Raw genomic sequence first — 23,368 nt, 5'->3', positions numbered from 1 at the left:
CATTTTTCAGTCCCTTCCCATTCCCATTACTGGCGTTCAAGTTATTTACCTAGTACACCTTAGTCAGCATTCCCCACAGCCAGATGGATTGATCAACTGTGTCAACACACATAAACATGCCGCTCTTAATGTCTTTTCCAGTTATTACGTAGGAAGTCAGAGATGAGTGAGATTAACAGAGGGAAAATGCTAGAGGTAATGATGCTCAATAAAGCTGTCAGGCTTTAAGTCATATATCAGTAGCATATCCTGACTCTATAAATGAGAAAAAAATTCAAACTACACATTAAACAATACTAGCCCAAATAGCTCTGAGTGCATTACAGGCTGTACTGGAAAGTTTCCTCAAGAAATGTATCATGCCTTCACTGTGTGTATATGTGTGTGTGTGTGTGTGTGTGTGTGTGTGTGTGTGGCTTGGAAAGGCTGAAAGAGAAGTGGCAGACACTTATTCTTGTATCTAACATGAACCAAATTGTTAGGATAAGTTTTCATTCCAAACAAAATTTACCCCAAAGAGAACACTATCATCTGTTTAATTAAAATCGTGTTTGGGCATTACATCTGAATTTACGTTAGCATTACTGCTGATCTTGTGTTATTTCAAGTGGACTGTCAGTAAACATTTTAAATAACTTTCCAAAATGAAAAAAAAAATCCCTGATTTTGCTGTGCATGAGAATTTTCCTTGTATAAATATTCCCACCATGGCCAGCACCAAGCTAACAATCTACTGTTGCCCAGCTGCAGTGTAGTGAACCTGCACTGCTGACTTTGTGAGCAGGTATGAACTGGCCCTGGCATGGATCTAATTGTTTCTTCTTTCAAAAAGTGCAAAGTAGATGTGAATGCCTAAGACCAGTGGTAGGGAAGGGCTTGCCATTACAATGAATGAAATAGACCCTTATTAGGAGTCTATGTCACTGAAGAACCCAATGAGTGAGAAAGAACCAGACCAATCTCTAGGACATTTAAAGGCCAACAAAGTTCCCATTAGGTTTGTGCTATCGATGCTATTGTTGATGGTTAATTACTGAGAAGTGTTTTATATATATATATATATACATATATATATACATATATATGTATATATATATATATAAAGAAGAAATCATGTTGAATATTTTTACTGTAAAGAATTCATAAACTCTTGAAGAGATAGATAAATTCAACTTGAATGGTGTATAGGGAGAAACAACTGGCATTTAGAGGCCAACACTGAATCCTAGTGCAGTGGAAATTTCCTGGAACCTATGCGGGTGATTCTAGTGAGAGTTTCTAGTAACTGAGGGTACAGAGCCTGAGCCTCTATCTTCTGGAACCAGGCTAGGCTCCCTGGTTCCTAGATGGGGTAGCACTGGGACACCAACCCACAAAACCTATGACCCGCATCCTGTCCTCCCTGCGAGACACACTGGGGCACTGGTGCTTCAGAGCTTGTAGGAGGGGCCAACCCATGACTATGTAACTTGAAGCCCAAGTCCCGAGAGGAAGCTCATGCCTCACACTGCCTGGATGGCCAGAATCCAGAAGCTGGATGGCTCTGAGAGCTAGGAGAGAACCAAAAAGGACTTTTTTTAAAAAGGCAATGAAACAATTCCTAGTGATATTCTGCTATACTCGAAAGATCAGTGCATTCTACAGTCATCATTAGAGAGGCTTCTTTCAGAAGCCAATGGGTTTAGATACAGAGAGCACATTCAAAACATTAGACAGAGCTTAGGAAATCCCACAGAAAAGGGTGAGGAAGGATTGTAGGAGGCAGAGGAGTAGAGGATACCAGGAGAGCATGGCATGTAGAATCAGTTCATGGGGACTCACAAACTGAAGAGGCAACCATTGAGTCTACATGGGTCTGTGCTAGGCCCTTTGCACGTGTGCTATGGTTGTTTAGCTTGATGTTTTTGTTAGACTCCTAACAGTGGGAGTGGGGGGGGGGGAGGGGGGATGTCTCTGACTCCTTTGCCTGCTCTTGGGATCCTATCCCTTCTACTGGGTTGCCTCATCCAATCTTGATATGAGAGTTTATGCCAAGTCTTATTGCATCTTGGTATGCCATGTTCACGGATATTCCTGGAATGCCCACTCTTTTCTGAAGAGAAATGAAGATGCAATGGATTTGGAGGGGGAGGCAGGGGGACTGGAAGAAGGGGGGCAGGGAGACAGCCATTGAGATGTATTATATAAGAGAATAAATTAAAAATATATCACCATATATATATTGGAACATCACACAGAATTTATAAAGTTGTATACCTTTTATGTCTACCTTAGAATACCTTTAATTGAAAAAATTTCTCATGTGCAGCAGATGTTTCATTATATGATACTACATGTAAACTTATGTCTCTTCTTTTTACAATTGTAAGAAAATTGTTTACCACTCAGCTTCTTGGTTTTCAGTTTATAAAGATGGATAAATGCTGGTTACTGTCTTGGTGGATTGATTGATGGATAACTCAATATTTTATATAGGTTGCAGCTACAAACTGCAGATGAATGTTTCTGATACATGCATGCATACACACACACACACACACACACACACACACACACACACAAACAAACAATTTGTTTCAAGGTCCACGAGAAACCTCAGAAAGAAGAAACAGCAATATATATATATGTGTGTGTGTGTGTGTGTGTGTGTGTGTGTGTGTGTAATGTATATGTATGTATGTGTATGTGTATGTATATGTGTATATGTATATATTGACAAGGGAAGCATTGCTGTAAAGGGATGCTGCTGATGGCTGCGAGAAAACACAAGTGCCTCTGAGTTTCATAGATAAATAATGGACAAAAAATGTTATTCTGATTGAGGCATCCCAGACCTAGAGAGACAAACAGCATGTATTTACTTATATGTGGCTGCTATCAGCTGTTAAGTCAACGATAATAAAACTACAATCCATAGAGCTACAGAGGTTAGGTTTAGAGTAAGGGCCTATGGGATACAGATAGATCTTGTTAAGAGATATAGAAAAGATAGTTATGGATGCATAACTATCTTTGGGGTGGAATAATAGGACCAAATAGGGAAGATGAGAGGAGAAGGGGATATGAGGGAGAAAACTTAGGGAGGGATAAGCAAAAAAAAAATAAGTATATGAAGGCAATCTAAATAAAGGTGCAAAATTATGGGAGTAACAGGGCCCCAACTGGATAACTTTTGTCACCAAATGAAGTGTGCTGTACCAGAAATAGGTTACATCTAACTGAGTTGTTGGCAATAGGGACCCTATGGAAATCCCCAAATACCCTAGACTGTTGCCAAGACTGGACTGTTATTCTCCAGCAACTAATAGCAATGCCTCATGGCTGAAGATGGCATCTGCACACATTGCTGAACATGGAGACATTGGGCTGGTGCCTATATGTTTCCCCTATGTTCTAGCAACTTTGAGGCATCCCAGACCTAGAGAGACAAAGATGCATCTTCCATATTACCAAAAGAGAAACATGAACACCAAGTCAGCCATAAAAATCTTTGATCTATAGTGCTGTCCTGCTTGGTAGATATACTAGAACTACGATGGCACAAAGCTTGTGGGAGTAACCAACCAATATCTGATTTGATAAAGGCCTACAACCTAAGAAGGAACCCCTACCTGATGCTACTTGGCAGGCCTAGACACCAAGACCAGATATCCTACAGATCTGAGGTAAAACCAAACACACACACACAACAGAAGAACAACAATAGGAACGTCAAAACTGCAGCAATAAAATGACTCCGAATAACATTCTCCAATACTCATAGATCAGTGCCTTATTCAATCATCATCAAAGAAGCTTCCTTCTGCAGAAAATGCGATGGCAGCAAATATAGAAAGCCACAGACAGATACACAGAGAATACAAGATCTTGGAACACTCAGCTCTCTAAATGGAATTTCCCTATCAAATCCCTCTCTTCAGTGGTTGCGAAACCCTGTGGAAGAGAAGGCAGAAAGAATATAAAAGCCAGGTTGGATGGAGGACATCAAGAAAACAAGGCTCTGTAAATCAACATGATCAAAGCTCATATGAACTCATAGAGACTGAAACAGATTGCATAGGGTTTCCAGGGGTCTGTGCCATGTGCTCTGTATGTGTATTCTGGCTTCTAGTTTAGTGATTTTATAGGATTCCTGAGTGTGCAAATGAGTGTCTGATTTTTGGCTTCTCTTGGGCTCTTTTGCTTCTGTTTGTCTTGTCCAACTTTGATGTGTTCATTTTGTTTAATCATGCTACAACAGGTCATATTTTATTAATATTTCATAGAAGCCTGTTTTTTTCTAGTGATAGACAAAAGGGAATAGATGTGGATGGGAGGGTTGGTAGGGAAGAACTGGAAGGAGTTGAGGGAGGGAAAAGAAGTAAAGGAAAGAAAAGAGAAGAATATTTCTCATCTGGCTTGAAAATCATCCCTCCAAAATCCCAAAACTGCTTAATAAAACCCCCAAGACTGCACATGTGAAGCCCTCCTCTGAGTTGTTGGGTAGGTTTGTCCAAGAGATTCTCAAAATATTACAGACTATTGCTATTATCCTTCGTTGGCTCCTATATGTGGAAGGTAAATCCCTAGTGCTGAAGATGCTATGTGTTCAGACACAAGTCCCAGAACTCATCTGAATGCCTCCTCCATGACAATGGCTTTCATGGTATCAGAAAGCACAATCCAGGACTGGAGAGATGGCTCAGTGATTAAGAGCACTGACTGCTCTTCTGAAGGTCCTGAGGTCAAATCCCAGCAACCACATAGTGGCTCACAACCATCTGTAATGAGATATAATGCCCTCTTCTGTGGTGTCTTATACCTTCAGCTATAGTGTACTTACATATAATAAATAATAAATCTCAAAAAAGAAAGCACAATCCAAGGTAAAAGGACGGATGCAACCAACAGTCTTATCCAGATATGATGCCTGTGAATCATAACTATGACCTACATGGCACAATAAGTTAAGGGCTCCAGAGTGGCACAGTACTTTTGTGGTAACCAGCAGCTCTGTAATCAGAGTTAAGGTACTCTTGACAGTAAGGAAACTATGCCTGGTACTGGAAACCTATATGACTAGAGATAGTGAAATCATGAAAGTTTGAAGACAATGTACAATCATGACTTGACTCAACCGGAATAATCTCAACTATGTTATACATATTTGTCTTTATTTATATTTACAGATAAGTTTCCTCTTTACTCTTCATCAAGCAAACTTCTCTTTGCAATAGATAGAAACGATTACAGAAAACTACAACCAGTCAAATTGTAGAATTGTGGAACCACATCTCAGTGGCTACATCTACAAATCACCCTAGCACCTAAAAATGACCACAGAGCACTGCCAAAGAGAGGGAGGAAGATTGTAAGAGAGAATCAGGAAGTTTGCAGTGAGATTGTGTCTTCTAGGAATGTCAAAACTACATACATAAAGTCACAGCAACGTGACTTCCTTTACACGAGCAGCGCAAGAACAATAACAGACATGCTCTAGTAGATGGAAGAGAGCCTAGGAGGCCTCACACCTCCAGAAAGAACTGTGGGCAACTGAGGAATGTTGAGTGGCAGAAACCATCCAGCTCCAGAGAAGGACACAGAAGCTAATTAGTTCATCAGAAACGGCCAGTCCCTAAACCATGAACACGAAGAACATTACATAGGCTTAGCAAGTTGTACTGAAGAATATACCTGTATAGACATATGCATATACTCATGTAACAACAACTGATAAAACAAAGAGGCCATGAATTTGAAAGAGATCAAGGAGGACTATATTAATAGGTTTGGAGGGAGGAAAAGTAAAAGGAGGAATGATGTGATTGAATTATAACCTCAAATAAGAAGAGAAGTTAAAAAATGGAAAAATGTCAATAAAACCAAATGAACCAAAACAGCTTGACAATTCTTCAAGAGAATCCAATAGGAGACAATATGTTCTTTTAGATTCTTTTTATTTTGAAACTGATATACCAGTATTCCTGCCACTTCTAAACCATTAAAGCATGACTCTTACCCATTTGAACCAAGATCTTATATTGAAAGATCTTAAACCAAATTTTAGATTCCAGTACATTTTAACTTTTTTCTTCTACTGAAGAACATATAAAAGCTATGTTAGGGGTATGGGATGTTCCTTATTCTTGTAGGTATAATAATGCAGGGCTGTCTTATTCATAAGTTGTTTTCAACAGCATCAGATAGTAAAGTGGTAGTACACTCTAGGATTATGGTGTGAAAAAGATGGCACTCTCTAATGGATAACTTGCAGATAATTAAGCAGATGACTATTTACAAAGTTTGGACAGGACTTAAAGAAACAAAACATGGTAGATTTGAATTGAGAATAGTGTATGACAAGAGGGAGCAGGCAGTATCAGTTCCAGGAACTTAATATCATAGAATGCAGTGTGATGTGGGTTACTGTATAGGACAGTGCCTTTAGAGACACACCTGGCCCTGTCCTCCCACACAGAAAGACCAGGAGCAATATTGTTTAGAACTCATTGCCATCAGCAGTCTCCTGATATTACTACCAACCAAACCTAATAAAAAGCCAGAGCACCCCTTGACATAGGCCAAAGAGGAGAAACTCTTGTGCTAGCCAAATAGTGAAGGGTGGGAAAGGAATCCAGAGGGACAAATGAAAGGTGTTTTCAGAGGTGATTTCAAGAGAGTGGAATAAGTACAGGCAACAGCTGCCAATTTTGATAGATTTTTAACTTGTTAATAAGCAAGAATGTACTTAGATCCAATTTCTGCAGAGGTTATATTAAAACACTGGCATGTTCAATTACATATTTTTAAAAACAGGGTTAGCATCTGAACTTGATGCACGATAAAAGAATCGTATTTCAAAGTCCACATAAATATTAGGAAGAATAGTTGGTCTGCTCTCCCCTGACTCACTGTGTGTGTGTGTGTGTGTGTGTGTGTGTGTGTGTGACATGCTGTATTTTGTAAGAAGGTAGATGAATTTTTGAACAAGACAAGACTTCACATTGTGCAATGACCTAGACAGCACCTGAAACCTAGATATCATCTGTAAATCATGATACGAACCCACACCTTAGCATATAATGTATAGATACTGTTTTGATACAAAATTATATAAACATCACTGAGAATGTAGAAAGAGTAAAAAGCCAGGAACTAGAGAGACTCAGGGTATAAACCAGACAGTGATAAATTGGGGTACCACTAGAAACTGCAAGATCATTCCATGCTTACACTACCTGCACTTTTAGACCCACCATGAATCAAGCAGCAGCACTATCTACCCCAAATGTGGACACAGAAAATGCTAGCGTCTGAGGACAAGAGACACTGAATGGGATATGAAATTTCCTGGGGTAGAGCTAAACCAGTCATTGCAAAGGAAGAATCACAGTAGTGAATAAATCCTGTTACTAGTAATTGGTCCAAAAAAGATGAGGAAAACCTCTGTGGCATACTAAGTATTAATAACACATTTAAAAAACATATACAAGATTGCATAATATAAATAGAACTATTGATGAATAAAGGTGAGACAGAAGATAGAAGAAAATGAATGTTAGAGCAAATTAGTGAAGCAGCAGGATCGGAGCTTTGGGAGTCTAATAAAAGATGTGCATTCTAAGACAGGTATTTCAAGTGTATACGAGCAACAAGGGAGATTAGAAACATCTAATACTGCAGTACATGTGGAATATAAATGATATAGATCCCAGGTGTATTCCTTGCCACCCAACACAAAGAAAGACCTGAAAGAATTAGGCACAGACCAAAGGACAAGAATAAAAACTTTCAGAACAAAATAAAATATTTAAATTTCATTCTTCACAATCACATGAATATATAAAGTTCCAGGCTGGTAATAACACGGTATTCAATATTTTTATGTTGTGTATAACCTTTCCCCACATATATGGCTTCTTTCAATTCCTAGTGTTTTGTCAGGCTTCTGTTTTATTGGCAAAGAAATGACACAATTGCCTAGGATGACGTTGGTGTCAGCCATCATCTTGTCTACAGGGCAGAGCCACTATTCTCACTACTGTCTTCACAAAGACATTTTGTGTATCACGGCAATGTGCTTTTCTTTGTTTTCTTCCTTTTAAGAAAATCAATCATAGTTCACAGAGGTCATGGTATGAGTGTTTTCTCAAAAGCACTTTGCTTTTGTAAATAATTGTCAAATAGCACATGCCTACTAGTGGGCACAGTCGTCTCCTTTAACATCTTCTGTTGCAGTCTCGGATCCATATTAGTTTTAGTATCTACAAAATGCACTAAATTCCCACCCCATCCCCCAGTGCATCATTCCATATTTTACTGTAGTCAGTTTTCATCAGCCATCACTTATCATCTATTCTCAGAGGCCATTGTTTGTGAAGCTGAGGTCCAACATTGGTAAGTAACACACTCTCTATAGCCTGAAGAGAGTATTTCACAAAAGCACCGATATGCTTTTAAGACTTCATTTCAAAAATGCCAAAATAAGAAAAAAATTTCACTTACAATTAACTATATTGATCTTATTATTATTTTACATTATTACAAATTTATATACAAATGTAGTTTTTTTTTTTTTTAAAAAAGTAGAGCATAAATTTAACTCAATAAACAACCATATCATTAGCTATTTTAGTGTCTAAAGGGAAAGGAAGGCATACGCTGCAGGTGTAAAGTTTTCTCAAGGTCATTTCCCAAGTAGTAGTTCCTTAAATGAATAAGAAAGAGTTGATTGTTTTAAAAAGCATCTTTCTAAAGACAAACGAACAATACCTTATATGACCACCACATCACTGTGTTCAAAGAACAGAATCTTCATCTCAGAAATGAAGCCCAAGGAATTTAATTGAGGCAAGGAGCAGCTGTGTTTGTCGTTGCCTAGAGACATGGGTTTCTACTCACCTGAGCCTTCAGTGAAGTTGCTGATGACAGAACTGCCCCCAGCTGAGCTGCATCTCTTGCCATCTTTGAACTGCTGCCTCCGCCTAGCCCACTGGTCTATTGCTTCTTCCTGGGAACCATCACTGGCTCTCCCACCTCTTAGAGCCAATTCCTGCGATAGCTTTCGGGGGTTATTGATCTCCAAATTCTGGTCTAGATGAAACCATATTAAAATCAAAGTGAGACATCAATTCAAGATAGGATATGAAACATAGTTTTAAAACATAGAACTGTAAAAACTTTTCATTCAGTTCCTTCATGGTCCACTTGCTAAGTTGGAGAGAGAAACAGAGATGTAAATGAAGATATAGGTTTATATAGTCCCAAACAACTGCCTTCTGTCATTACAAGCAATGATTTTCAGTTATTAGAAGAAAAAAATTTTACCAATAAAATATCACAGTACCATTCAACTGAAAAAAAATTAAAAGGAAAATATAAAACTTAAAATCTAGAAAATAAGTTTTATAATTTTTCTTTCTTTCAATTTAGAATCTTCTCATATATTCAAATTTAGAGAAAACACATGGCCTGTGTCACTTACGCTTTAATATATATGTAAAAAATGTACTGAATTCTGCCAATTATAAATTATAAATATTTACACCTATTCTATTGCTTGGTGTTGCTACTCTTAGATTTGCAAAAAATATCTCGGAAATCTCACCCAACCTTATGGTATATACTTGTGGTAGTTACGTTTTGCTGACTGTACACCAACTGTAGTCACCTGGGAACAGGTGACATAAATTGAGGTTCCTCCATTAGACTGGACTGCAATATGTCTATGGGGACATTTTCTTGATTAAGGCCTGGTGTGGGAATGCTCAGCTTCCTGTAGGCATGACTAACCCTGTTTGTTCTTTGGTTGTGTGGGAAAGCAAACTGAGCAAGTCATGAGAACAAGTCAGGAAGCAGGGTTCCTTTACGATCTCCACGTCAACTGATACTCTCAGATTTGTCTTGAGTTCCTCCCCTGACTTCCTCAATATTGACTGTAATATACAAGCCAAACAACCCTTCACTTCCCCAAGTTGATTTTAGTCAGTGTTGATTTCAGCAAGAGAGACACAAACTAGGCCAATAATTAAATCACTTCTACTGTGTAGAGCTGTTAATTCAATCTGTGATTGGATATAAACACCTCCCAAAATTCAAGTTTACTACCCATATTCCTAGTATACTTCAACTAGATAGATAGTGCTGGTGTGGCGTTTTTAATCTAGGTCACCAGAAGCTCCTTTCATGTGTGAGCCTCTTCCTATTTCCATGAATATCCAGGGTATGCATCACATCAGGCACTGCGCTGGAGCTGGATTGCAGACACTAAACTTCCTGGTGGAACCTCGTTAAAATATATACTCCCACTTAAGTAGGACAATGTATCAATTTATGGAACATAAAAGTTTAAGCAAGGGTTGTGGTTTGAACATATGTGTCCCTCGAAAGTTCCTATTTTGGAAATCAAGTCCTAATGCAATCTTATTGAGATATTGCGACTTTAGTAAGTGATGAAATTTTGCCTTCTTTGATCTCATGAATAGGATAATGTCCCATATAATTTCTGAAGAAAACTAGCTCAGCCATATTGCCCTTCTCTCTTCCACAGCTTCCACAGCAGGAGAGGAGATTTATGTATCAGGAAGAAGGCACACCACACACTAAACACTAATTCTTTCATTCTGACTTTCCCAGCCTCCCCATATTTGTTCTTTGAAAAGTATCTCATTACTGCAATTTCGTCATATTGCTGTGTGACTGGATGGGCACCTTAAGAGTGAAAAGTAGTTCACTTGGGAGTGTTGAGGAATCCAGGAAATGGGGGAGAAGACCGGGAACTGGAGCAGCACTGGACCAGAACTGGGACAGGCTGGGATTTTCATGTTAAGAAGCACATTTGCCAGAAGCCCCAGGTTCACCATAAGTCATTGGAAGCTATTACAGTTGTCATTTTGTACAAGAGAATAGATGAATTTCATTCATCTCTCTGTTGCTAGCTATTGATTAAAAGCTTGGGATTTCAGATGTCCTCAAATCTGTTGTTTTGCAGGTCTATTAGAATCACTTTTTTTTTAGAGCTATGGGGAAGTAAACTATTGTACATTACTGTATGCAAATTTTGTGTCATATTACATATAAGTTACTGTTTAATCATGAATATGTCTACACCATATAAAATATCACTGAATTCTTTTTATTGTCTGTCATTTTTCTCAGGATGACCTGGTTTTAGTTCTATCTTTATTTTTTATTTAATGTAGACCTTCTGGTTCATTGGCATAGATCTTATGCACAGGTTTCAGCTAAGTTTTAGCCAAAGACATTCTACCCCAAGAAGTCTATGCCTTATTTGGTAAAGAACTTAGAATTTTATTCTTAAATGGGTAAGACACATTACCCTCCTTTCTACTGCACTGACTCTCCCACTTCCTGATATACCCAGCCTTATATCAAGGCTTCTTGTACGTGCCTGTGCTCATACACAGACTTGGAGTGGGAAGAGATCTCTTGCAAAATGCAAATATCAGGTTTTTGTGCCTACAAAGATTTTTTTAAACTTCTGGTGAAACAACACAAGTTTTTCAAGGCACTTCTTACCCTGAAGTTTGTGCAATTTTGACCTGAGATGGCAGGACAATAATATTAATAAAATATAAAGATACTCATAGCTCAAGGAAAACCAAAATTATGAAAACATTTATACATTTAAATAGAATTTCTGTAACTATTTTATTTCTGAACTGCTTTCTGCATAAAAGTGCAAGGGTATAGTATCAGGACATTCCACAGAGCAACCTAATATGACTTCCTCGAATTCAAACAAAAAATACTCATTGAGTCTTTATATTAAAGGGCAGGTACTATATATAATGCTGTAGCTACGTACTTGTTAGAAAAGAAAAGAAAATAAACCTTCATGAAACATACAGTTTGGTTGATAAAGATAATATAAACAAGCAAGTAAAATATACAGAATATTAAAACAAAAAATGTTACATATGAGAATAAAATTTGTAAAATGGATGAACTTGGGACAGAGCAAGGACAGCTCAGACTGCAACTGGAAAATTTGGTTTCTGAGTTCTTACAGTGATTGTTATGTGAAGAAAATCACAGAAGGAGACATGATAAGAATGTCCCTGCATCATCAAGGGGAACGGGGGAGAGGTTGAGGGGGCGAAGCTGTAAGGAGAGGAGGGGGCTGTGATCAAAATGTAATGAGAATAAATATATAAACTAATGAAAAAATAATGACCCTGTGGCTATATGGAGAAAGACTGGTCCAAGTTGCCGAAGCAGTCCATGCTAAGGGCCTGAGGAAACCTGGTATACGGAAGGTTCTAGAAGTTCAAATAGACAAACTGTTCCTGGAACAGGTTTATCAAGGGGAAAAGAAGTAAAAGATTGTAGGAACAGACTTTTGCTGAAATGTGGGGAACTGTGGCTGTTTACCAAGTGGGGACAATTTCAGTGTATTGAGAGTAATCTCATTTGTGGTTGGAGTCTTCTTTGGACTTTTAACTGTGTTGGGAGAGGCAGTATAAGGAGCAGCACACTTCTGGGAATGAGGAAGACAGCTCGAGTGGGATATTCACTGAGGTGAGCACACGTCTCCTCCGGGAAGCAGTTCTACAAGGCTACGCACTGACACAAATCTTGATGGGAATGACCTGGTATCTGGAGCTACACGGGTCCTGGCAAGCAGCCGCTGGGCTCAGCAAGTTTTGCATTAGGGTTTTCCTACAGTGGAAGGAATTGTACAGCTTTTGTATAGTTTTTATTTTAGAGGATTCACTTTTCATAAATCAAATTTCACATTTTATGGCAACCCTGATGCAATAGATTACGCTTCTTGTATTGTATTCCTACTCTTAAATTTTTAAAAACTTTTGAGTAAATAATTTTGCTCCTGCTTTTAAATTCTTAATATAAGAGCAGGAAAGATGGAGCCTCTCATAAGTTTCTTCGTTCTCAGTCTCATTTCTGAGGACATTAAGCATGCTATCTGCAATTTGGAAGACTATTTTAATTTGTACCATTGAATAATGCTAACATTAACTATTAAATAATTTGGACTCACTGAGAAACACAAGGATCATTTATGAAGGGACCAAAATGACGTTTTTGCTGTTCCAAGATTGAAACCAGACGGACAGCATTATGTACTTAGGAAAAAGCTTCCATCTTAGCCCTTCTTCAGGTCTCAACAGCACTTGGGTTGTATCAGTTGTTTGAGCAAGACCAGGCAACATGAAACAGAGGTCGGAGGGTAGCTGGAGTTAAAGGTCCTATGGAGGGTTCAGTCGGGATTACTTGAGGGTGTCTCTGGTTTTTGTCCTTTGGTTTAATTACTACTCCACTTATCCTCTAGAGACATAAAAAACCCTGCCCTTGTAACACCCAGCTTGGTTTTAAAACAGATTTCACTATAAGCATATCCTTCCTATTTTCTTAAACATGCTTACCTTGCAAGATCAGAAGAGTGGCACAGACGAACATTTTTAAACAAAACTGATTTGCCAATATATTAATCTTTTAAAGAAGAATTAAATATTTTTTATTAAGCTCCGTCATGGTGATTTTTCTACATGCTTATGGATAGAACTGGTTTTAGTATAAAGAAAGAGGCTGATAGATTCTCCTTCATGTTGATTTAACTCTAAAATGCTCAACACATTTCACCAATAAAGAAAAAAATCCCAGGCAGTAAAGACTACTTGACCCAACAGTGTTCAAATCTCCTGTGTATCACAATAATAAAATCTAAATATTCTGCATATCCCATTGTACCTTTTAGGGCCTTCTGCTTCTGAGGTGACAACAGTATGTCCACAGGGTGGTAGGAAGCTTCTGTGAGGTATCTTTTGTTCCCACTTTCCTCACAGTATGCTCTTGATGTAGTCCTTTGGTACTCTACTGGCTCCTGTTGGAATTTGTTCAGTCCATAGGTTTTGTGGTCTCCGTTACTATTTGGATCTTCATCACTGGTTAGTGTCTTGTCAATAAGAAACAGCTTTTCTGTAGCATGTCCTACAGCAGTGGACTCAGTAGAGTTTTGTGGAAAGCCCATTTGAGAACAGATTTCATTTTGATTCTCTCTAGTTAAGTCTTCAAAATCTCTGTGGCATATATTCTTCACCACTGGTAGTGCTTGGCGTGTGTCGTCTTCAATATTTTCCAGATAGTTAGTTGACTCTCTAGGGTTTCTCATCGCCACGGGAGAGTTAGAATCAACGGTGCCTTCTTTGTGCTTTTGAGTAGTGAGTCTCTGCTCTAACTCATCAGTTATAGAGGCCATGACCAGCACTTCCGTCCTGAGGCCTGCCCTCTCCACAAGATTTGCATGGCCCTCTGTTTGATCCCACTCCACAGAGCCGTGAATATTGCCGTGAAGTGGGCTCTTTGAAACTAGACTGCTGCAGGGTGCAATCCTGACATCTCCACTCTGTGGGCTCTTCCTTTCTAATGGTTGTGTGTTTGCAGAAGAGTGGCTATGTAAAATAGTCTTGTTAATATCTCTGTAATGTACTTTCTCTTGCTCTGTCTCAACCTCAGGATATTGGCTAAAGGAAAATGTGTTCCCAGGAGTCTCTACAGGTTCTGAACATCTGGTGATCCTGTGACATGGACTGAGTAAAGGAGAAGGTACTGTAGCCTGTTCACTGACAGGAAAAGATACAGAATTTGAGTTCTCATAGTCTTCTCCTGGTAGAGTTTTTTTACCTCTACAGTCAATGCTGTCTGCTTTTTCTCCCAAGAGCTGCAAGGTTAAAAAAGACAAAGGACAAAACTCAGAGTCTGAGGCATCTTGAATAGGAATCATGCCATTCACAGTACTTAGGGGACCATTTCTTCCTGCTGTGCAAGGCTGTACTTGGGAATCTGAGGTAATATTTTCCCTGACATCAGAGCTGTGTTTTCTCTCTTCATCCACATCCCTAGAATCCTCAAAAGACATTTTACTTAAGTCCCCATTATTTAAACTTGTGGTCCTTAAGGTTTCAGATGAGGCAAGAAGGCAAGTGTCAGCTGTGAAGCGATGCTGCTCTAGGGGCTTGTCTTGAGTAATTTGTAAGACCCTCTGCTGAAAGGTAGCAGAATTTCTCTCTTCAGAGTCATCCGGGGCTGAAGGCAGTATATTGGGTTTCTTTTTCTCTCCCCTGGGAGGTGAGCTTAGAGAAACCACAACTGTGTCTGAATTCTCTTTCTGGACAGTATTAACACTACAGGGAGCATCTGAACTCTGGTTCTGGTTTTCAAGCCTCTGGTTTTCAGGGTTATTTATGCCAGGTTGTGAAGGAGACTCACAGGGTTCATTTGTGGTGTGATTCAAGGAGCCTCTTTTATGTTTTGCTGACTTTCCTATGCTTTTAGGATGACATATATTGATGAATATGTTCTGTCTTTTATTTACATATTCAACCATAATTTCTTTTCCTACTATGCTTATATTCATTGAAGGGACCTCCCTTCTAGAAACCTCTCTTATGTATGTAGATGGAGGCCTATGTTTAAATTCTTCTGCCAGTACAGTACTGTATTTAGAGAAGCGACCCCGAGCTTTGGAGCCTCTCCATACTTGCTGTACAGAATAATGTTGGTGACATGTTGGACATCTCCGTTTTGTGAGGAACTGTGCTCCTGTTTTACAGAAAATCTTTTTTGTGGTTTCCACATGTACATGGAAAGCCCCACATCTGACTTCTCTAATAAATTTGCCTTTGACTGGCTTTAAGACTTCTACAGTGTTTGGGAAATCCTCTCTGGCAATTTCCCCTGGTAACGAGTTTTCACAGTCATTAAACATGGCCGCTGGTAAAGCTTCCTCTAGCTGATGAGAGATGGCTGGAGTAGGGTAACCATTCTCCATTCTCCTGTGCACGTTGCTGTCAGATGGAGCTTGTTTCTCATCGTTGACAAGAAAAGAGGAATTATGTTTTCCATTTATAGAAGCAGATATACACTCATCTTCGTTTTCCTTCAATTTCCCTAATGCCCCAGTCTGATGAAGCACAGGCTCTGAAGTGTGTCCCTTGATGTCCTCTTCAAAATCTTTTACATTTTTGGGGCATGCTTGACCAGATGGCTGAGATGTACCTTAAAACAAAGAAGAGAGGAAAGAGAAATGTTTTATGTCCACTTAAAGAACAGATGTTCCAAATCATAGGATGAATATAAGAATATCATCTGTAACTATTTTGGGTAATAGTTTCCATGAAAGTTCTGTCCAAATAAATATCTTATTTTACATGAATTATCCTAGGGTCCAGAATAACCTGGTAGCTTAGAAAATAAACTTAAGACAACTTCTGAAATTGAGTTAAATTAAACAGAAATAGATATAAATTATTTTTAAATGCAAATTCTTGATAAGAAGCTAAGTGACATGTCCTGAAATTTAAATGTAGCATTCTTTCACAGGCTATGTCTAACTCCATGTAATTCCACCGAGTTAAGGATTCTGTTAAGGAGGATGCAGGAGAACTCAGTAGGACCCATAGACTACCTTTCAAACACATCTCATGGATTCCATTACCTTAAACTTTTTATATGATATCTTCACAAATTCAAATTCCCATGATATCCTGGCAATGTTAACAAATAAAATAGGCTTTTTACTCATATTTATCTCTAGACAAGAGTTGCTGGAAAGGGGGAAGGAGATCGCTTAGTGCTAGATTCACCCATTTCCAAGAGAGCACTTAGAATCTCTGTTCATTTACTTTGAAATTACTTTGTTATTGAAGACTGGATCACATTGCTAAAGCTCTTTATAAAGTTGGAGGTCAGAGCATGAATACAGCATGTATGACCTAAGGATTGTCAACAGACATCTTGTATTCTTTTTATTTTTACTATTTGCTAAAATTAAATATTTTAGTTTTACTTTCAGAAGTTCATTAATGTGGATATGAGGCATCTGCTCTTGTGTAAAAATACTGTGAACAAAACATGCTGAATTCAAATAATATAGTAGGAGGTTGTTAAAGAAAACAGAAAAGAAGAATGACAATAGCTACTACTACTATTGTAATCAATAAGGCAGATGTTCCAAAGTATAGTTCAAATATAATTTCTCATTTATTTATTTATCCATTTACTTATTTATTTATCTATTTATTTATTGTGTGCATGGTGTGCACCATCATGTACATCTAGAGGTCAGAAGATAATTTGAGGAAGTCAGTTTGCTCCTGACATTGGACTCAAGTCACACAACTTGGTGGTGAGCATAGTGAACCATCTCACTGGCTTATCAATAGGGATAATTTTAAAAAACTGATTACATAAAAAATTGCCTATAATTTTTTTATAGATTTATTTTAAATGTTATGAATTTAAACATAACATACATATATTTACATATATATACATTAGTTACATGGATCCCTATACTAGAAAAAGAGGAAAAGTATACTAAAGTACTTGAAGATTCTGGCCATTTGTCCCTCTTCAGCCCTGAAGGAAGAGCTACTCCAGTTAGATACTCGGGTAATTTCCATAAGCCTGCTTACAACTGGGGAGACAAGGAGAAAAACCACTCTAATGGCCATTTACAATCTAGCTTGGACACAATAACAGTGAGCAGATGGATAGACTTCCTTCCACAACTAAAGATTATGATTGTTTCTTAAAATACTGCATGCCAAGGGCAGTTCAGTATTTTACTATTTGATACTTTTTTGCACTTATAATAATTTTTAGTTGACTATAGCGGATAAATTGAGAAAGTTACATAGCAGTGTATTAGCAGCTGAGTTTAATAGTGAGGCGAGCGCTTAACTGACTATGATGAAAGGAGTAAACATTCTATTTAAAAGTTTTTAGCCCACAGTGCATCTATGTAATAACTGCTATGGAAGTACATTTATATTAGTCAAACCCTGTGGGGTTTGAATAAGAATGGTTGAGTAGAGTCAATAGATTTAGATGCTTGTTCACTGGGGGTGATGCTTTAGGAGGTGTGGTCTTATTGGAGGAAAATTGTCACTGGAGGCTGGCTGGCTTTGAGGTCTCCAGTACTCAAGCTAGGTCCTAGTGGCTCTGTCTCTTCCTGCTGTCTCTGGATCCAGATGTAGAACTCCCAGCTACTTCTCTAGCGCCATGTCTGCCTGCATGCCACCATTCTTTCCACTGTGATGATAACAGTCAAAATCTCTCAACTGCAGGCCAGCCCCAATGAGATGTTTGCCCTTATAATAGTCTAGAGGTCAAGGTATCGCTTCACAGCAATACAACCCTAAGACAAAAACTGTTCTATCACATTTCTTAAACATTTCTTAATGCATCTCTTCCTTATTTATACAGGCATCTCTGTGATAAGGAACAAAGTACATAGATGTAGTTAATTTGCACATCCCCTCCACAAAACAATTGAACTGGACTTACATACAGTAGTATTCAAGACTTTCCATTTTCTGTATGCTTTTCTTCTTTTCCCTCTCATTTTTGGGAGATGTGGATCCTCAGTTAATTCTACCTTTTGAAAGTACCAAACTTGAAATTATTTTCAGTCAGAATTTAGATTTCATCAAATTACGAATGAGCTCATTTATCAATTTGTCAGCATCATGTCTTCCTTTGTAGTATTCTACTTTGGCTATATGTTATTGTCCTAAAAATAGTTTCTCTTCCCATTTAGTTGTTCCTCAACAATCCATTGGAATGAGCCATAGAATATGAAAATTCAAACATATATAATATACACACATATAAATGCACATACAGGTTTTTAGGTGTTTAGGGTGAAAATTGTAAAATTACCAGTTTAATGGATTTTCTAAAATCTAATTATTTTATTTCATATGCATATGTATATGTACTATGGCTTGTATAAATGCCCAGTGTCTGAAGATGCCAGAAGAGGTTTTCGGTTCTCCAAGAATTAGAGTTATGGACAGTTATTAGTCCCTGAGTGGGTGCTGGGAATCAAACCAACATCCTCAACAAGAGGACAATCTACTTTTTTAGCCACTGTTTAATTGATTTTTTTTGTACTACATTTTTAATACTAATAAAATAATATAACTTTTGCAATTTTTACCTAAAAGTCATCAGATTTTTAGCCTCATTAGATTTTACTCCTTATAAGTGAAGTAAGGAGGAAGTTTTCCCTCCATTACAGTATCAGCCAACATACTATATTAAATATTATGTAACTGGAGACACACACTATCAGTGTTGGCAGTTTTTCCTAGAAGACAAAATTCTTTATCTCTGTTGTAGATCAGTTATCTCCCTGTTGATAATGTCTAAAGTAATAGCATGTATTGGGAAGAAGTCTCTGGGAGAAAGTATTCTAGCTACTCAGGTAATGCTGTCAGTGGGCATCTGCTTTTGCAAATATCTGCATCTGATTTTCCTTGCCTTTGTCCTTGACAATGACTAAGTGGTCTGTAAAACCCAGGTAAAGTAGCTTGCATGGATAGGAACAGGGCAGTTTCATGTGCAGGTCTGAGCAAGCTCTGACTATGGATCAATCAAGCAAGATGCTTATTTCTCCAAATTAAATGGAGCTGGCTCATGTGGTAAAGATGTACTTAACTCTTTCTCATTTTTCTCCTTGTCCCTCACATCATGGTATCTATTGATATTCAATCCTATTTATTCCCCAAACTCTGGCAACACTATGCCTTTCTGCATAGTTCTCTTCCTTAGAGCATCTTTTTGTCTCTGGAAAAAGTGACATCTGTTGCCACTTCCAACTTCCCTTTCTAGTCTCCCTCCCAATAAGCATGAGTAAGTCCTTACAGCCGATAAAACGAGCAATACTATTTTCTCCTTAGAAAGACGATGTGGGAATTTGATTGGGTACAGATTATAAATACACAATTTAACATCTTTAATTTGCTATCATTGTTTTATATGGATATTGGATTTTCAAAATTTGAAACTACTTCAAAAGGACTTATATATTATTTCTTCATGGTTATATACAATGGGAGCCAAAACCATAGCTGTCCCACTGTATTCAGTGGTGAACACTATGGGCATAGACTCTGGCCATAGAGATCTGGGTTTATGATCTCTGAGGCTGTTTCCTTTGCCTCAGAGATAAATGAGAATACATCCTTCGTAAAGGACTTTTCTCTAGGAAACACAATAGAAAATGTTACAATTCATTCCATTCAAATGACACCAGTTACTCTTTCTGTACTCATACTTTGTATGTACATTTAATGAACTACATCAATAACTAGCAGAGTCTAGTGACTGCCAAGTCATTTCATACGAGGCTGGTGAAAACCTGAGACTGAAACTGAACCTGGACCCAGGCTTCTCGGAAGTAGGTGAACTTTCTCTTTGCGCATGGCTTAGATGCCCTGGATTGCTCCGTCTCATACTGGGAAATTTAGTCCTTGATCTGGGATTTAGCTGTGAGAGAGCACAACCTTGTTCTAGAAAATTTAACGTACTGTCCAGTGTATGCCTAGTATTTTCCACAGTGCTCAGCACACATATATGCACAAGTAAATGAACTTCACGGTCTGTGACAACAAATACCTAATTATGTTTTACAATAGTTTCCTTTCATGTTTCTCATTCTATTTTCTATGCATTTGATTTTTTGGTAGCTAATAAAGTTCCAGTTTTATATCAAAAATATTGAAAATCTCCTCTATATGGTATCTCTCTTATTTTCTACTTCTATGAGAGGCATCAACACGGGCTCAAGGAAGTGCACAGAATCATTGTATATGTGAGACACAAGAACTGATTAATCATACAGCAATGAGCGTAAAGTGCCCTTCTGTTTGTGTAGTACAGTGGGCTGCAACCATTATTGTACCCTAGTAAAATAAGGGGTTAAAGGAGTTATCACTTGGTATCCCTGACTCCTGGTTTTATACTTTTGTCCCACATAATCCCTTCTTTAAGACATTCAATCATTTTAATGCTATGGGTAGCCTTTTTTCTTCCTTAGAAAAGAGAGAAATCTCAACAAACCTATCTTTGAGTCTCCAAAGAGTATAACTAAGGCAAAGGAAGAATATTTTTACAGCATTAAGGAATTTGACCCTTTCAAGAAGTTTTAGTTTAGTGTTGTTGTTACTAGAATAAATTAGAATAAAACCATCATATCTACTTCCAAATTTTTAGTTTTTAATTTCATATGGAGATTCCATTGTCATCCCAAAAGTTTCCCACGAAAATTGATAACGTTTCCTTCTCTCCCATCTCTTTTTTTATTGGTTATTTTATTTATTTACATTTCAACTGTTATCCCCTTTCCCAGTTTCCCCTCCACAGACCCCCTATCCCACTCTTCCCCCCTGCTTCTATGAGGGTGTCACCCACCAACTCCCTCCTCCCCACCCTGGCATTCCCCTATGCTGGAGCATCAAGCCTTCACAGGACCAAGGGCCTCCCCTCTCACTGATGCCAGATAAGGCCATCCTCTGCTACATATGCAGCTGGAGTTATGGGTCCCTCTACGTGTACTCTTTGGTTGGTGGCTTAGTCCCTAGAAGCTCTGGGAGTTCTAGTAGGTTGTTGCTGTTCCTATGGGGTTGCAAATCCCTTCAGCTCCTTCTGTCCTTCCACTAACTCCTACTTTGGGGTCCTTGTGCTCAGTCTGATGGTTGGCTGCAAGCATCTACCTCTGTATCAGTAAGGCTCGGGTAGAATCTCTCAAGAGACATTCATAATGGGCTTCTATCAGCAAGCACTTCTTGGCATCAGCAGTAGTGACTGGGTTGGTGGCTGCACATGAGATGGATCTGCAGGTGGGGCCGTCTCTGGGTGGCTTTTCCTTTCATCTCTGCTCCAGTCTTTGTCCCTTTGTTTCCTTTAGACAGGAGCAATTCTGGGTTAAAATTTTGAGAAGTGTGGGTGACACCATCCCTCAACTGTGCCTAACCTCTGGGTATGGTCTCTACAAGTTCTCTCTCACCTTTGCTGGGTATTTCAGCTAATGTCATCCCCATTGAGTCCTGGGAACTGGAAACAAACCAGGTATCCCTCAACAGAGGAATAGATGCAGAAAATGTGGTACATTTACACAATGGAACACTACTCTGCCATTAAAAACAATGACTTTATGAAATTCGCAGGCAAATGGATGGAACTAGAAAATATCATCCTGAGTGAGGTAACCCAGTCACAAAAGAACACACATGGTACGTGCTCAGTTATAAGTGGATATTAGGATAAAAGCTCAGAATAACCATGATACAACTTACAGACCATACGAAGCTCAAGAAGAAGGAAGACCAAAGTGTGGAAACTTCAGTTCTACTTAGAAGAGGGAACAAATTAACCATGAGAGGTAGAGGGTGGGAGGGACTTGGGAGGAAGAGAGGAGAGGAGAGGAAAAAAGGGGGCAGGATCAGATGGGGAAGAGATGGGGGAGCTGTACGGAGGGTCAGGAAGTTGAACAGAGGTGTGTAGCAATAGGGACTAGAGAACTGTGGGGTAGCCAACAGAAAGTCCCAGACACCAGAAAAGCAAGAGGCTTTCCTATCTCTTAAGCAAAATTTTTCCTTCCTTTTTAGGTCCCCTGCCATTCTTTTACCTACCTGTGGGAGGATGAACTTGCTACTCAGTGCACACTAAAATGAAGCTGACTCTGTGTCCCTCCGCTTTCCAACCAACATGACAAATTTCTCTGAATTTGCATCATACTCTATCAAAGTCCTTATTGTGGATAATGTAAGCATTTCTTGATGATGTTTCTCTGGACCATTTTCTTGCGATTATTAACTCCTTCCCCTCAGTATTCATTTCCTTCTCCAGCTTTAAGTCTCGTCTCCATCAACTGTCACATGCCTTTACCACAACACATAGTTAACAGCTTGGCTATTTTCTGACTCAACACTCTTCAACTTTCATCTTTTTCTCAAGTTTCCTCCAAGCAGCCTATTATCTCCTCGGACTCCACTGACAAGACTCTTGTCCAGGGCGAGAGTGACAGCCAGGATTTCCACAACTCAGTCACTTCTTGATTTTCAGTGTTTTCACACTGTGAGCATTGTTTAACACAGAAAAGAAGCATGCCACACTATCTTGACATTGCAATGGCCCATTGGTCCTTTGTCAGACAAGTTGTCTGATCATCGCTTGCTCATTTCTTCATAAATTCTCTTCCTGAGAAATCTTCTTTTCTGTATTTTTACCACCATCCTTCCAAATGTAAAGTTGATAATTTAGTTCATAAAACTCTTAATTTTATATGGATAGAAGTTCAGGATGAAACATGTGGTTGTTAAATACATGCATGCTCCCAAAAATGAAGCTGGGATTTTACTCCAACTAATGTCTGCTTTTGAGCCTGCAAAGACCTCTGCTTTTTCAGATCTTTCTCCTAGGATGGTGTCTTGTTTCTGTCAGCAGCATCTCCACCCACTCAGTTACAAGCCTCTCCAAGTCATCTCATGTTCTTCTCTTTAACCTCCTCTTCCAACTCACCAGCAAATTTGCCTTATTCTGTCTCCAAGTGCACACACAG

General features: G+C 38.6%; 1 protein-coding gene across 1 annotated transcript in view; it reads right to left on the bottom strand.

Moving 5' to 3' along the window:
* The window catches only part of LOC127692773 (uncharacterized), a 124,492-nt gene that overhangs the window by 93,514 nt on the left and 7,610 nt on the right, over positions 1–23,368 (bottom strand). The window contains exons 2-3 of the mRNA XM_052193370.1: positions 13,711–16,017; positions 8,881–9,072 (exon numbers count right to left, since the gene is read on the bottom strand). Of these exons, the coding sequence (XP_052049330.1) occupies positions 8,881–9,072; positions 13,711–16,017 (2,499 nt within the window). The remainder of the gene's footprint in view (positions 1–8,880; positions 9,073–13,710; positions 16,018–23,368) is intronic.

This window comes from Apodemus sylvaticus, chromosome 9, assembly GCF_947179515.1.
Source record: "Apodemus sylvaticus chromosome 9, mApoSyl1.1, whole genome shotgun sequence".
NCBI classification, from domain to species: domain Eukaryota; kingdom Metazoa; phylum Chordata; class Mammalia; order Rodentia; family Muridae; genus Apodemus; species Apodemus sylvaticus.
Note: the sequence above shows the minus strand (reverse complement) of the source record. Positions and strands in the feature narration are given on the sequence as shown.